Raw genomic sequence first — 16,975 nt, forward strand, 5'->3', positions numbered from 1 at the left:
CAAACATTATTTTACTTCAGGAGAGATCAAGGCTTGTAATAAGTAGCTAATCTGTCACATTCTTAATTTCTCTACATCTATACAATATTCCTAACATTCACATAATTTTTATTTTATTTTTTTAAGAGCAGATATATTTTTGCTGAAAGTAAACCAGTCATCAATAATAACACGAAGATCATTATGTGCTTATACATTTTGAATAATTATCTTGTCAATAGTGTTATCTTGTTTAATACGATTTTTCTTGAAAAAAATGTAAGAGAAGTACATTTATTGGGATTTAACTTCAATTGCCAGGTTTCAAAACAGGATGCACGTCGTGAGAGATCATTTCGAAGATTAGTGAGATCCTGTTGTGCAAATGCTGACGAGTTTGCTATAGTCAGCAAATAAGAGAATGTTACTAGGTGTGGATTGAAGATAATCGAGAAGACCATCTATGAAAAAGAGGAAGAGTAAGGGACCAAGGACATTTCTTTGTGGAACACCAGATTTATTGAGAGAAAAGTGGATTACGACCAGAAATAATTACGTGTTGTTGTCTGTCTAAAATATAGCTTGCAATGAGCTTGAGTAATTTGCTGTTAATATTAAATCTGTTCGATAATTTGTATAAAAGAAATAATTTACAGAATCAAATGATTTGCTTCTATCTAAATGTGTTATTTATAATTGAGTTTATTTGATGTACAATTATAGAGGGAGAAAGTAAAACTGATAAATTGATTAAGCAAGAGCTACCAGGGAGAAAACCATGTTACACTGAATTAATGTAAGGTGAGATGATTTTAAAGTTTAATTTTTGATAATTTTTCGCAAAGGTAAAAATGACAATATGGATGTTAGCTTGTGTGAAGAGACATTATTTTTTGTACTATCAGATTTATATATTGAGTTACATCCTGTTTTTCCATGAAAGTGCCCTCCAGGAAATCGAAAACCTGGAAGAAATCACACCTCTCTTCCATCCAGCTTATGCACCGATGCAAATAGTTGCGCTTAGTGACTTTTTTTTCTTATTATTTCTTCCTACTTTCTCTCCAGTAGGACGTTTGGGAAGCTAAACGAGACAAAAACCGGGGTCCGGAGTTCTTTGCCTTTAAGCTTGTCAAGTTATAAGTGGTCGGAGGCGGAACAAGACGCGGATTTAAGTGTGAAGTACAGTTTACTTCATCATAATTATTGATTGTCTTCTTTAGTCTATAGAAACCAATTATAGAGCTGTAGGACGCAGATTCAAAAGTAATAACTGAATAACTTTTAGCAAAATACTCAGAAGAGAATACGTCAAGAAAGGGAGTTTTAACTGTCACACAAGAAACACTGTCTACGCATTTGGTGATATTTTTCCTTGATATCAATAGACCTGCAGTTCATAATAGACCATATCACTTTTTTCTAGACTAAGGTGGTTGTCTGCTACAAACGAGTCAAGGATACTGAAAAAAATAAGTTTGAATTTAGTTTTGGGTATGTTGCCTTGATTTTAGATCTCCTTGTAGTTTCTGAATGTAGCATTTATAGAACCCAAGTAGTATTCCGAATGCGACTATTTTTAGTCATTTATATAACATAACTTTTAGAACCTAAGGATTCTCAGACTAGTTATGTCTGATTTTTCTCTTGTGCAGTTACAAGCGAAGGATGCAGGAGTTACTAGATGAAGAAGAAGAGGATGCAGCCAAGAAATATGCAAGGATTGCCCAGGAACAGAGAGCTAAAGAGGAAATGCTTCTCGGTATGACTAAAATGTATTCTCCATCTGCCTCTTGAGACACACCAAAAGTGGGTACCAGCAGTGAAGAATCCAGCGCTGTAGTCCCAGTTGCTGAAAGCAATATTGAAAATGTGAAAGATGATACCTCATAGTATTATTTAATGGATTTGCTAAATGTATACTGAAATATCTTGCAGTTTGAATGAAACGTTTGAGTGAAATACTCACATTTGGAACTAATATTGTCTGTCCTAGACAGTTATTTCGTTCAAATAATAATATAAAAAAGTATTTCAAAATTATTAATAATAAAATCTAATATTACTAGTCCATTACCTTGACTTACTTATTTCCAAACTTGTAGGAAATACTATACACTTTTTTTTAAAAATCTAATTGAGTTCAAAATTAGGAAATTTTGCGTTCTGTATAACAGTTCTATGTGATTTTGTTAATGTCGTGTTTCTGTTACTGTTCCAGATGTCCGGATGGACGTGGAAATTGATAAGAAAGTAGATTATTGAGTTGATATTCATTTTTTAGAAGAATAAAGAGTCCCAAACTTCATACAATAATAATTTATGCATTTGGATGGTGATCCATTTTTCATAAACGAAACTTTGATATTATAACACATAGTACCTGTGCCGTTTGTTTGGTCTTGTAAATATGTATATTTTCAGTTCTTTTAAATTGATGTAGAATCTTTAGGGTACTTATATTTTAAATATAAGGTAACATTTTATGCATAGTTTTCTAGAATTTATATTTTCTACCTAGAAGTATAAATTATTTCTGCACGGTTCTCCTAGGTAGAAGTTTAGAAAAGCTTGTGTTTATATGCAGCCTTGAGGAAGCATTTACTTTTCATGTCAAAATTATGTTACTAACTTGCACAAAAACACCTGAAGCAATAATTGAAATAGAATTGTTTATACCATTAGAGAATAAAAGTTCAATTTAATACACTGAAAATAGAAGATGAATTATAATATTGTGAAATATCATTACATTTTAAGTTCGGTGAAACGTTTGCGTGATAATTTTCACCGTTTCGTTGCATGATAACATTTCACCGATACCTAAAATTACCGATATGTTTCACCGATACTATATTAGATATCCTAATAAATCATTAAACCTGCAAATATATATATATCCAGTGTACCAGAGACTCATCATGAACATTACGTAGACTTCTCCCCAATACTTAATATTTCATGATACGTGTTGTATTTGTCGAAAAGAGCTGTTACATGTATGCATGTTTACTTGCTTTGTCAATTTTTGTAGCGTCGAACAGAATATTTGGGTGGTAACACTTCTTTGTATTTCATGAGGTAAGAGTCGTCTTAAAAAATGATTGCAAAGTTAATACATAATAATCATATTTTTGAAAAATTATTGTTTCTTGGTTCAAACATTGATACAACATATAAAATCTATAATCTAAAATTAGTGTGGTGTTCATTATCCCTTCAAAGAATAAGAGAAAGAGAGATGTTCAATCGGAAATTAATAAATTTGTTATATGTAGAAAATGAAACCTTTGCATTTTAGTATGCTATATAGACACTAATAAAATGTATTTGTTAGAAGAAATGTTATAAAATAAAATGTATTTGTTAGTAGATATGTTAGTAAAATAATAGGTTTTTTTGTAAAGCTGTGTATCGTAATCTCAGAATGGATGTTTCTCAAAATACCACATAATTTCATAGAGACGTTTGTAGCGTGTTACGTGTTCCTTATCAAACAAAAATACTTTAGTTATTTGTTGACATAAATGAATGCATAATAAAGGTCCATGTACATGATGAATGTGCCTTCTATAAACATATCGATATTATAGAAAAGAAATGAATGTATCTTGTTCTTCCTAGTAGAAATTTAGATCAAACAACTTTCTCCAGAATTATACCATTATACTATATTTAATAATTATACATATTTCAAAATATCCTCTCTGTGTGGGGGGAGGGGTAAGTTTCATTGCTCTCATTGTATGTACGATATATACACAAAGGACATATAATGCCCAATAAAATGTTACATACTTTCAGTAATTATAAACTCAAAGCTTATTAAAATATAACGGAAGTTTTAGAACTGATGGCTATTCATGTCTAGACATAAAATACGGATCAACGAAACTGAAAAACATCACAAATGATTTCATTTTGTGAACACGTAGTTTCACTACTAATGTTCTCGTTCCATTTTGATTAATCTTCTATTTCGCTTTACGTGTGGATATACTCTCTTTCAATTTTACTATTTTTGAGGGATGGAGAGACACTTACCTTCCGTGTGTTAAAAAAGAAAAAAAAAAAATCAATAAGCTTAATATTATGAAAAATGCGTTCGAAATTGTGCGATGTAGCTTTGGAAAAGTATTTTCGTAAAATAATACATAAAGCCTCGCTTGGAAGATATAAAGTTTTATATTGCAAGATACTACAAATTATTTTTTAAAAAAAATCTCGTAATAACTCACATGTTGGACATACCATTGATGTAAATTATTGCATTTATACCTTTAAATGTACGTCTTAAATACTCGTGAATGAATCAATTCAAGAACACCTCATTTTGAAAGGGGATATATTTAACACCTAAGTTATGTATTGCATCTGTGAGTTTTTTCTGAACGATTTCGGCCACTTAATTTTGTAGCTTTTTTCAGTAGGTTATGACTAGCATGAAGCAGGATTCTCCTATGAGAACATATGAACAAACTGTGAATCTTACCTAGGCAGCACTTCTTATCTACATCTGGTTTAATACATGTGTCATTGAATAACTATGCGAAAATTAAATTTTACTTCGTAATTTTAAGAAATAATTGAGTAACCTTAACAATTATAATAAACTAAAACTGAGAAACAACTTGTGTTTGGTCGCATAGAACTTCTAAAATTCTTGTGTTGCGAATCAGTTTTTGATTTGAATTATGGACTTGTGCGTTCAGGTCGTTAACTGTATTTCTATATATTAAAATAGTGAACATTCTTGAGGATCTTGCTCATATAATTTTCATGGACTACGCCACCATTAGGAAAATTAACTAAGTAAACACGTGTAAAATACTACAAATTAGTATTATTTAAAAATACGTAGTTGATTAATCTTCAACAAGGTTTAAAAGAATTTCAAAGCTTATTTTCTGTATAATCAAAGATATAATAATAATAATAATAATAATAATAATAATAATAATAATAATAATAATAATAATAATAATAATAATAATAAAAAAGAGAATAGATTTTCTATTGATCTCAAAAGTTCAGTGCCATTTTTAATTAAATTCGCAGTATTCATGAAAAGAAGATAGTATAAAATAGTATACGAGAACTACGTGTAACTACAAGAACTCGTTATGGAGAGCTCTAACTTTTTTTATCTGTTGATCTAATTTATTACTTTTTAGTAGAAATAATCCTTACGCTGCTTTTTTACGAAAATGAAGACAAAACAATTGTAAAGGTGTTAGAGCTAATTCTTTAATCTCTTGCTTTTGTTTCTTCTTTTCTTTTCTTTCTTTATGTCATATAAATAGTGAACTGTGTCAAAACATGCTTTTTCTGCATATAATTTGTGTTGTGTCTTTGTTACACTAGTGGTAACTAGTAGCATTATTTTTTTCTAATTCTTTGTAATATTAGTTAACATGTGTTGTTATTTGATGTAAATTTCTCTACTGTTTGAGTAGTATATGCGTTTCTTTGTTCATGGTGTATTTGCAAATTTCGTTACAATACGTTACAATTTGATCGTTGTACCCCAATTAATTTTCGTAATTATGGATATTATAGACTTTAATAAATATATGTATTAATACTGTAGTAATTATAAACTTTTTAACTATTTCATTATCCGATACATTTGGTTCTTCTTCTAACCCTATCTTAGTACTTCAAACAGTTCTTGAAAACTTAACCCACAAACGCCCCTTGTGCCACCAGTGACCCACTTAATTTTTCACTACGTTACATGGGCTATATCATTCATTTAGCCAAAAGCCCGTTGTTCCACTTCAGGCACACTACCCGTTCTCTTGTTGTACGAATTTCGTTCAGTTTTCTTCTCAGGTTTTCGATGTAACACGGTATTGTTCAATGCAGTTGCTAACGAATAAAACTGGTCTTGGGCGTTTGTGGGTTAAATTTCAATTTTAAGTAATACTTGTAACAAGTTTTATTTTCTGTTGTTGATTTTTCCCCCTTTTGTATTATCAAATTTAGACTTGACATTTTAAGCCAGACTTGTGTTTCATATTTTATTTTTTGTGTTTTCGTTTTATACCGTTTATGGTATCCCTTTTGCATATTGTTTGATATTCTTGTATGTATAAAATATATTGTCCAGTACAAATTTCTTGTAGATTTATGTATTAGTTGAGTTGTATAAAAATAAAAAACTCATGACACAAAATATAAAATTAAAATCAGGTGGAAGATAGTGAAACTGTAACTTTTACATCCCGGAAAGCTGGAACCAAGATCTTTTCGGGGAACTTCACACTTATGATCTTTAGAGATGAGAATCAGTGTTTACATTATTTTACTGCTGTTTCATTTTAGGAGCGTGGTTATGAATCGATGCATAAAATCTGTTGGATTTTTAAAATTGTAAACGTGCTTAATCGTCCTTAGTGATTTGCATTGTGATTCGTTTTTGATTCTGTAAATAGTCGCAACATCCATCTTGGAGACAGTTTCTGCTAGTACAATTCCTTGATCAAAATTAAAAATACTTGTATTATGTTTCTTCTTGCATAGTTCCTTCGTCAAAGTTAAAAGTACCAGTGTTTCTTGCACAGTTCCTTGATCAAAGTTAAAAGTACCAGTGTTTCTTGTACAATTCCTTGATCAAAGTTTAAAATGCTCGTGTTTCTTCGTGCACAATTCCTTGGTCAAAGTTTAAAATACCCATGTTTCTACTTTCACAATCCATTGGTCAAAGTTTAAAATACTCGCGTTTCTTCTTGTACAATTCCTTGGTTAAAGTTAAAAATACTCGTGTTTCTTCTTGCGTAATTCCTTCGTTAATGTTAAAAATACTCGTGTTTCGTCTTGCACAATTCCTTGGTCAAAGTTTAAAATACTCATTTATCAGAAATACTTAGAGCTTCTACAATAATAGTTACCTTTAATCGGCGATCCTGGAGTACCACATCAAGCCCATTTCTTACCATGTCTGGTATAGTGACAGATTTTGGTCACTCCATGGATCATCTTCCAGGCGTTTAAACTAAGTGGCCATTTAAATTAACTGTGGCCACTTGGTCATTCTATTTCGTTGAGAAAACAGTCAGTTGAAAACTAATTATTTCATACCAATTATTGATTTTCTTTAAACTGATACGGGATTCTCTTGATAGTGTTATTTTTAAAGTGGTAGATGGCTGCGTCTTATTTCATTTCAGGTACAATTTATAAGGGTCCAACTCGTAGCTAAATGGCATCTTAAATTTCCATAAAAACAAGAAAAAATCAATGTAACGAAGAACATTCTAGCTCGTAGTGGCAGATAGTTTTAAAATAATGCAACACTAGCAGGAAGTTGACATTACATCTTTATTATACACATCAGTAGTAATCTGTCGGTGAAATTTGAGTGCAGGCATTTTCTGACATATACATTAAATTCCGTATTACTCTGCTCCTCCCACGCGAGAGCACCTTTCCAGTCAATTTACTAAGCTTTGACCTCGCAGTTTTCATAATTACTACACTTGAAAACCTGCAATGCTTCTATTGTACACAGTGGAAGCAATTGTTTGAAAATTTTTAATTCCACTTCAAATTTTAAATTGGATTGTAACTCTTCTTTCTGATAAATGTTATCAGAGGTTGGTATTTGAAATTATGGGTAAAATATTATCTTCAGGGTTTAGTACGAATGATATTTTGTGCAATGTGTCAAACTATAATAAATATATAATATACAGATTTTAATATGTACATAGGTTAGAAAATAAACAATAAAAGATACTTGTGTATTTATTATTTATATAGAATGAACATTTTTAGAACCCAAAAGACAAACTAAAAATATGTATGAAGAACAAGATGATTTATTTTCAGCTTTTCCTTGTCTTTTTCTAACATTAAACATGTACATTTTCTAGAGAAAAATAAAGGGACGATCTTAGAATTCAAAACTTATTGCTGTGTCGTACATAGATCTCTTTTGTAGAGAAATGTTTTATTTATATTGTCCTTGTTATGTACGAAACTGTTGAGCATCAAGTATTTAAATAAGTTAATAACGATTCACAAACACACACAACACACGAATACATTGGTCTCTTAACCCTAATTGATTTTTCCTTAATTGAACTGAAGTAACAATTAAGCTCTGGAGCTCCATTACAATGTTGTTGGCAAATGCGTACTCATGATCTGCTTGAAGGTGGTAGCGGTATATTCATATTCAATGCTTGTGACGATGATGTGACATGCGTTGGTGACCCAGGCGGCATCCCTAGATGAGGTGGTGGATAAGGGTTTAGTGGTGCACACGGTTTGTCAAAGTTCAAAGGAAACGGCGAGGAGTGAGACATAGCTAGAGCCGGATGGAAAGAAGAGCTAGGCGATTGCAGACACTGAGCAGATGGTAAGTTCAGATGCATGGAGGGATGTGGATGATTAGGATGAAGATGTGGCAAACTTCCAACAGATGTTAAACCTGTGTGTGGAAGGGCGTGATGAGGATAATTAAAGAACCTGCAAGAAATAATAGTGAATCAGTTAATAACAGTAATTTACTTTGTTGCTTAAAGTGCTAAGAATATCTATAAACCCATTAATGAACAGTGTTGTTGTTGTTGTTGTTGTTGTAGTAGTAGTAGTAGTAGTAGTAGTAGTAGTAGTAGTAGTAGTAGTAGTAGTAGTAGTAGTAGTAGTAGTAGTAGTAGTAGTAGTAGTAGTAGTAGTAGTAGTAGTAGTAGTAGTAGTAGTAGTAGTAGTAGTAGTAGTAGTAGTAGTAGTAGTAGTAGTAGTAGTAGTAGTAGTAGTAGTAGTAGTAGTAGTAGTAGTAGTAGTAGTAGTAGTAGTAGTAGTAGTAGTAGTAGTAGTAGTAGTAGTAGTAGTAGTAGTAGTAGTAGTAGTAGTAGTAGTAGTAGTAGTAGTAGTAGTAGTAGTAGTAGTAGTAATAATAATAATAATAATAATAATAATAATAATGTCATTCAGTAATACTCAATTTGATACAGTGCATGCATAAATTAACAACGTTCTCTTTTGTAAATTCATAACAGTTGAAAATTCACTCAAGTTTTAAGACTTTTATCTGCATAATTGTGAGATAAAAGTCGAGGGGTACACCCTTGTAGCCTGAAAGAATGGGACCATATCTTGGGAAGAGGCAATAGGAATAGGGGCAGCATTTGGCCATCTTGGATTCAGACAGTGCCGTGCCGTGGGGGGAGGGGTGAGCGGAGCGACGGCCCCAGGCGCCGAAGTAAGAGTAGGAATGTATGTGCACATATATAAAATGGAAGGAAAAAAGTAATAACAAGTGCCCAAAATCAAGGAAAAAGGTTTATTTTTGAAAATTTTATTACACTTCGCGGCTGGTCTGTTCACCTCACTCATATTTATGGGGGCACCGTCGTATACCCTCGCCCCGGCCGCTGCTTTTCCACGGCACGACACTGGGTTCAGGTTCAAACTTTTAAATCGAAAGTGGTCATGTCAGGGTAGCTTTTCACCCTAATACAAATTTGAAGGTATTTCTGAGCTAACTTTATTCGTGTAAGAGTTTAGTGCCTGTGAGAGTAGGAAATACCATCCTGCAAGACATGCTTAATATTACAGTCCTGTTGTTTGCTACACAATGTGTCTTTTTTTTTCTTTCTTTCTTTTCTAATTCCTCTTGAACTCGTCTTAACACCTGTGAGAACACAGAGATTCAGGTTTCCTCAATACGTTGCTTGAGATGGAGAAACGAAGACAGAGATTCAGGTTTCCTCATCTGGTGTACGAAGGATTTCAAGTGTTCTCTGAGGTAAAAATGTAAAAAGGAAGAAGCGTAAGATTTGGAAACCGCGTTTGCTACTTGATGGGATCTTCTTTCTTATTCAATGACTGAAAAACTTACACATAAATTTTCTAGACCCATAGCAAAGTATGGAGACTGCTGCTGCATTGTGGTGGAAAAAGCCTTGTAATTCAATAGAGAGGGACATGCACTTGCGTAGCATGTCAAGATACTGGTTACCATCCAATGTTCTGTCGATAAACGCGGGACCCCACAATTCGTGTGTCGCACTGCACTATCACATTTTTTTTCGCCCACACCTTTGCTGGGACCCCTCCAAGGTGGGTTTGCAGCCAAGCGATGCCTATTCACCTATTCGTGTACATAAAAACCCGCTTCGATACGAAATAAAACTTGTAAAAGAAACTGTGAATTCCTGATGCAATCGTCCAGAACCCATTAGGCGCACTACATTCGCCTGTCAGGTCAGCCTTTGTGAAGTGTTGCAACTGAATCGCGTATGGTTGCCATTTGTTGGTATTCAACACCCATAGAACTGCATACTGTGCATATTGCGAAGGTTCATGACCTTCGATAACTGGTGCATATTGCATTTCGGATTCGCAAATTATATCACAAGTGCTGTTGCACTTCCCTCGATAATGGCTGTCTTCGAACACCCAGTACGTGTCTCATGTAACACAGAACATGTTTGCCTAAATTTCTCCAGTATCTTGGATACGATACTGTGTAAATGTCTGTCTTTCCGGATGCAGTAGTTAGTCGGGTGCGATCACTTTGGTGCTGGGTGTACCAGTCATCAACCCAAGTTTCAATAGTTTCTGCAGTGCCAGTGCCATGCTGGATCACGTGAAAGATAAAACATCAGAGCATTACACTTCATATTTCCGGATTTTATAGGTAATTACTCTAACACAAACCTTCAACCGTTTCGAATTACAAAGATGTATCCAGACTCTTACCTCACTCTGTAGAATTGGGCAGTGTAGAGAGGTTCCTTTTTTACTTCTTTAAATTTGTCACATACTGGAAAAGCATCTTTGTTGTGCTTGTTTGTTCGTTTATTCTCAAATTCAGATTCTAGGAAGAACATGATTTGACCTATTGGATAAACTTAAGATTGCTAGGTGATTCCTCAGACAGTTCATATTTTCCCTTCTTCAAATAACCATAGAGCTCCTTCGTGGCTAAGCGGTTAGCGTACGCGCCTTTGGCGTGGGAGATCCAGGTTCGATTCTCGACGGGTGCTCATGTGGTTCGGATTCCACGTTAATCAGTAGGTCCATGTCATATAACCTCGCTGCTGAACGGGACATTTAACTCAAAATCAACTCAACTCTTCAAATAACCGTAGTTTATTGGTGAATGAAAACCAAACACACGCCGATTTTCTTCGATTCGTTAGTCGATATAGGATATCAGAGAAGCTTTTTGCTCGTGTTCTCATATTTTGTTGATAAAAGAGAATAATCCGACAGGAAAAAAAATGTGCGGCACTGTGGAGGAACAGTGCAACCTATAACAGCAAGAAAAGTGCTCCAACTCTTCCGGTCTAGAGAAAGTTTCATGGACATTTCAAGAAATGGAGACCGATAAGGAGAAATAACGCGCCATGTATCTGAAAATAATCATTTATTTTTATCAGCATAGTGTACACTCTGATTGACCGAAAACTTTTCTTTTTTACTTGATCCGACAATAAGATCAGCAGCATATGACATTGTGCCGAGAATTGCTGGAAAAATTCATATGGCAACAGTTTTTTTTTTTTTCGAATAATTATAATGAGTGATGAGAAATTTTCTTCCGATATTATTTTTATACAAGAAACTAACAGTTGAGCCGAACAGTATGACTCTGACTGTGTCAAAGAAGGTACTTCGAAGAGAAGATCTTGACGATCCTATCAATAATGAAATTATACCACATGGTCATGATTGGTGGAAATCTATCCTGACTAACTGCAACATTTTTCATTCATTCATTCATTGAGCACTGGTAAAGCGAAAAAATTTTCAATCCTTACAATATTTACAACATCTCTTGTTAGAAGTCTCGTGTAGTTTCAGAGAATTCAGCAGTTGATGGCCTAGAAATTCTTCCACATTCAGGATATACCAACGTTTTTCATCACATGCAATTGCATTTCGCCTGATCCATTCCATCCGTAATTGTTGCGGGTCAGTTAGTTTAATTTCATGGAGGTTATGCAAAATGATATGGCAGATATTTTGTTTTCCTCTTTCTTTCAAAAATATATTCCTTGTATCACTTTGGAAGAAGTAATAGATTCGAATATAAACTGTACCATGCGCAGAATCTTAGCAAACGCGTGATTGCCCTTAAACTTTATGAACTTACAATTCACTCTGAAATGTTGATTTGTATAGTTTTGCCTGCTGCTTCATACCATTTTTTAAAAATTAGTTCCCGGTATAATTTATTAAAAGACTATAACTAAATACTTAATTTCTTCCTAGCTATGCGTAATATAGAAGTAAAAATTGTATGATTGTTTGCCATATAATTGGTTACCTTGCAATAAGTTTCAATGAAGTAATAGAATGAATAAATAAACCTACCATAGCCTATCTCCTAGGAAAATTGGCCGTGGAGCAAGAACTCCTAAGGAACTATAATATTGTTGAGCAAGAAGTTCGAGATCATTAGTATATTTTCTTTTCCATTTCGTTCTTCGATTTTGAAACCAGATTTTGATCTGAAAAGGAAAGAAAATATATTGCAAAATTAACTATTCTTATTATTATTGAAAACTATATGAACACAGTAACACTATGGGCATTTTGTAGTGTAATCCATATTCACTATACAGCTTGGACTTATTTGGTATGGAGACTATGTTAGTGTAGTAAGAAAGCAGAGAAAGTACAACTCAGTTGTTAGGGCTATTTTCGCATGATACATGATTTGTTTTCTAGTTTCCAGAAGACAATTTGTTCCGGATTTTTGCACGTTGAAAAAGTTAGGAAAGACCTATTTCGTATTGTCGTATTTTGCAAATAATTACGTCATTCGTTGTTCTGCATTATTGCCATCGCGTTATGTTTGCTTACATACTGTAGTTTGGCAACTTCTGCAGCAGAATTATTGTGTTTAGTAAAAATATAAAAATGGAGCACTCTTAACGAGGTACGAGGTGTATCGGCTGTATGTTATGTACAACAGTTATCCTATACAATCATTACAAGCACATGATAGTAATTGTATTTATTTTTATAATCCCCTAAATATTTATCATAAGATTCTTTTATCAGAATTATAACGTCTTTTAAATGATGTGATAATTTAATTCTAGAAACTGAGTTGTTTATTGTGTTGAAATCACTTAAGTAATCGTGTTTATATACATGCATGCATGAACCTTGAGTCAATTAAGCCATTTGTTAATTGATTGTTGCGAAATCAATATAGAGACAGGTTGGTTAAGTTTGGCTGTAATATGAGTAATCAAGCGCTGTAAAAATTAAAAAAAAAAAAAAAAATAGCCATTTTTATTTTTTAACTGTTCTTAAAGACTGCACTAGGACAATAGTTTTGAGACATAGCTTATATCCAGTATAATGAGATAAAGAAAATAAAGAGTATTCTGGAAAAAGAAAAAAAAATCTGACCTGTTTTAAGAAAGGAAACATTATCTAGACCTATAGATGCACAAAAGTACCATTTGGAAGATGATAATTTTACTAACGTATAGTTTCAGGAATTATCTCACGTCATGGCTTACTTCATGCAGTTGATTAGTATTAAGTTTTAAAAAATCACAGCCTCATAGTCAAGCATTAACATTTGAACACCCTAGAAAAATACCTAGGTATTAAGTTGGGCCTCTATTAAAATATGAAATTCGGGCCCCCATAGAATAAATAAAACTTAAATAAACATTTTCATTACTTCTATGGATTCCAGTTGGCATTTTACTGAAGTAGAGCCCAGATTACATATATGCTTCATCTAGGATTTTTTTTTCTGGTAATGGGCATCAGCGACATTCTAATTTATTTTCAGTTATTTTCTAAATGGTGTGGTGAGCACATTCAATACTTCACAAGTTAAATTTAGGGGACAATATTTAACAAAACTTAAAGCATTAATTAATACATACTGTTTCTGGGGCCCTTAATAGTAGACATATTTACTGAAATGAGCTCAGGTCACATTTTTGCTTCATTTAGGGGTTTGTTTTTGAGATGTGGTGAACCTATTCCATATTTCATTTATACATTCATGCTCTTATTGTATCACGGAGTAGGGAGATACAATAAGAGTGAGGTGCCCCTCTCCCGAACGGCGAAGAGTTTAAATGAAGGGGAGAAGTCCTTCCCCTACAAGTCCAGTTGTACATATAACTATGTAAACATAAAATATAAAGCCGTATGTATTCTCTAGATCTCCAAGGCATTTACATACGCTGCATGTCAGTAATGATTTCAAGGGTGACCGTATCTCAGGAGCCTTATCTCCGTTCATGCTTACTGTGGGTTACCAGTATATTGGTATTTTATCTCCGTGTATTGAACCCCACTCTCCTGAGAAAATTGATATCATCACTGTTGCATGCTTTAAACACATTGCGAGTAACATATTACATTTTTTATTTTGTAGAAAATATTTACTTGTCCCTTAGAACATTGATACAAATAAAGGTGCTGTTCAACCAAACTGAAAACGTGGTATAGAGAAGAACGTAACCATCTTTATAAACAACTTATGAAATAAATCGTCATTATCTTCTAACAAAGATGAAAGTGTTTTGAGGCTCTGATATAAGAATTCTTCAGTAAACTTTTTTTCAAGTTTATCATATTTATAGCTATATAATTTCAAGCAACATAGCGTCTTTGCTTAAAAAAAAAAAAAAAAAAAAAATCTAATTTTTTACATGTCGCAATTTACACCCATTGACTCTTTATTTTGTCACTTTCACTTGAAAAACTTCTCTCTGTTTATTTTTATTGGTCTTCCATTTATCTCTAGTTCAATTGTATCCTAAGGATCTTATATATTTTGTGAAAGGAAGATTGGCAACCAGTAAAAAATAAAGACCTACTTCATTTAAGATAATTGATTACATTAAAAAAAAAATGAGTATCATAGCCTGATTCTCATAATATTTTATTAATGTTCATAACACTCTCTTTGTTTCAGATTGAAATAAAAATGAAAGCTTCATAATCACCGTAAAAGACCCAAAAATTTAGAGGAACACGATTCTCATCATCAGCTTAACTTACATCTGAAAAAAAAAAAAAAAAAAAAAAAGGTTATGAAGTTAGAAACATTAGTTTCTGACGTGAAGTGTATATCTGCTTTTTCTTTCTTTTCTTTAATATCCTTTTTACCTTCCCACATGTTTTCAGGTGTAACCTGATCTGATGATGAGCACCGTATATATATATATCAGCAACAAATTTCCATTTATTTACTTACCCGGTTCACTGATAAATTAGCTTTTTGTTTATTTTAATGTTTCTATTTTGACACTTGTGCTATGTATAGAATAAATTTTTATAATAGTCACTTTAATACTTACTAGTACGTGTAAATCTTATTCAAAATAACTTCAATTTCTGGTATTGAAGAATTACTGTTCTTTTTTTAATATTTGAATGATACTGTGTTGACACATTTGTGCTATGTACAAAATATTTTACCGTTACAGTTCCTTTAAATATTGAATAGTTAATAGGAAGTATAAAATAGTTCCGTATTCAAAATAATTTGGTTCTCTTTTTTTAAAAAAAATCATTTTCGACACCTATTTTATACGTAGAAGACAACTATTCCCCCCCCCCTTTTTTTGTCTGTTTTAAGTTAATAATAATAGCCTGTCTATAGATGTGAAAACATTCTTTACGAGATAATGGAAATTGTCCAGGTATTTTTTTTTTAAAAAAAAGAAAGATGATTAATGTTAATAATAGACTTCAATAGAGACATTTAAATTAATATATTTCAACAGAAAGAATTTTTAAAAGAACAGAATTGAAAATTTACCTGTGTTTCAGTAAGTTTTAACGTTTTAGAAAGTTGCATTCTTTTAGAAACAGAAAGATATTTATTTTTCTCAAATTCACTTTCCAAAGCTTTAATTTGTGCTGCTGTAAATGCTGTTCGCGGTCTTTTCTTCCTTTCTTCTGTGCTGTTATTTCCTGATGCGCTTCCTCCGCCACTGGTAGTTTTACCATCATCTGAAAGGAGTAAAAATTATGACAAATAATTATGACGAATAATAATATTTTTTCTACATAGATGAGTCCTGCTTTTGTTTTTAATTGTTGGTCTATTAGGTTCTGGAGCATCTAGAATATTTAAAAAATCCAAATTAATTTTAACAACGAAATCGTAAGTTTAACTTGTCGCGGTTATGCTCTGTGAAGTAAAGAAGACAATGATTGGTGCAAACACAGTATGTTTAAATATTTTCATGTACAATATCGCGTCTTGTTTCTATCTTTCGTAAAAATTTCACTGATTTAAAGCTTGCAGATACAATATGAATACTTATAACGTTTCGACATTGTGACGTTTTCTTCCTCTGATTGTCATTTTTTCGAGTTATCCTCCCGTTTTATTCGCTTCAGAGGTCGTTTGAGTTATTTGTTTGTTTGTATGTTCCAGCTTCATTTCTTTCTTTTGTATAGAAATATTAGAAAAAGAGAATTAGGTTGCTAGCGAGAAAATTGAGAGAAGAAAACAAAATGAAAGAATTAACGATAAACTGGAATGAAGGATTAAATATGAACGAGGAATGTTGCGAATAGAGTTAAAAAAAAAGAACAAGTAAGGAAAGGAAAAGAGGCAACAAAAGAAGAAGGGAGGAACCAGGAAAAGAAGTGTAAGGACATTACAGTGTCGAAGTATTTTAAGCACTATTTGCTTTTATTATTATTATTATTATTATTATTATTGTACGTATTAACCTTACTGAGGTTTGCACATAATTTGTTCATTGATAAAATTAAAAGTAATTGGAATGTTCTGAGAAATGCCCATCAAATGTCATTTATCCTTCAGGAATGTCAAATGGTGATGCTTGATATTATCTACGTCAGGGACGTACGCAGGAATTTATTTCGGGAGGGGTCCAAAGCTTTTCGGGGGGGATCCAAACACAATTTCAGGCTAAATTATATTAAAAATTGTAAAATTGCTCCTAAAATTAGATTAAATTTACAAAAAAGTCCGGGTTTCGGGGGGAAGGGGGTCTGGACCCCCAGGACCCAC

The 16,975-nt window shown here is 32.7% G+C and overlaps 2 protein-coding genes across 5 annotated transcripts in view; one reads left to right on the forward strand and one right to left on the reverse strand.

The window, feature by feature from the left end:
• The window catches only part of CycH (cyclin H), a 59,015-nt gene extending 56,912 nt beyond the window's left edge, over window positions 1-2,103 (forward strand). For 3 of the 4 annotated variants that reach the window (XM_081735847.1, XM_081735846.1, XM_081735849.1), the window contains exon 8: window positions 1,635-2,103. In XM_081735847.1, coding sequence (XP_081591973.1) covers window positions 1,635-1,776 — 142 coding nt within the window. In that variant the 3' untranslated portion in view covers window positions 1,777-2,103. Of the gene's footprint in view, window positions 1-300; window positions 777-1,634 lie in introns of those variants that run through there. The other variant, XM_081735848.1, reaches the window with a different exon arrangement.
• A 5,600-nt stretch (window positions 2,104-7,703) lies between these two features.
• lms (lateral muscles scarcer) overlaps window positions 7,704-16,975 on the reverse strand; it is an 80,950-nt gene continuing 71,678 nt past the window's right edge. The window contains exons 2-4 of the mRNA XM_081735845.1: window positions 15,746-15,939; window positions 12,313-12,449; window positions 7,704-8,454 (exon numbers count right to left, since the gene is read on the reverse strand). Of these exons, the coding sequence (XP_081591971.1) occupies window positions 8,124-8,454; window positions 12,313-12,449; window positions 15,746-15,939 (662 nt within the window). The 3' untranslated portion in view covers window positions 7,704-8,123. The remainder of the gene's footprint in view (window positions 8,455-12,312; window positions 12,450-15,745; window positions 15,940-16,975) is intronic.

This window comes from Thermobia domestica, chromosome 13 (genome assembly GCF_964235325.1).
Source record: "Thermobia domestica chromosome 13, izTheDome1.hap1.1, whole genome shotgun sequence".
NCBI classification, from domain to species: domain Eukaryota; kingdom Metazoa; phylum Arthropoda; class Insecta; order Zygentoma; family Lepismatidae; genus Thermobia; species Thermobia domestica.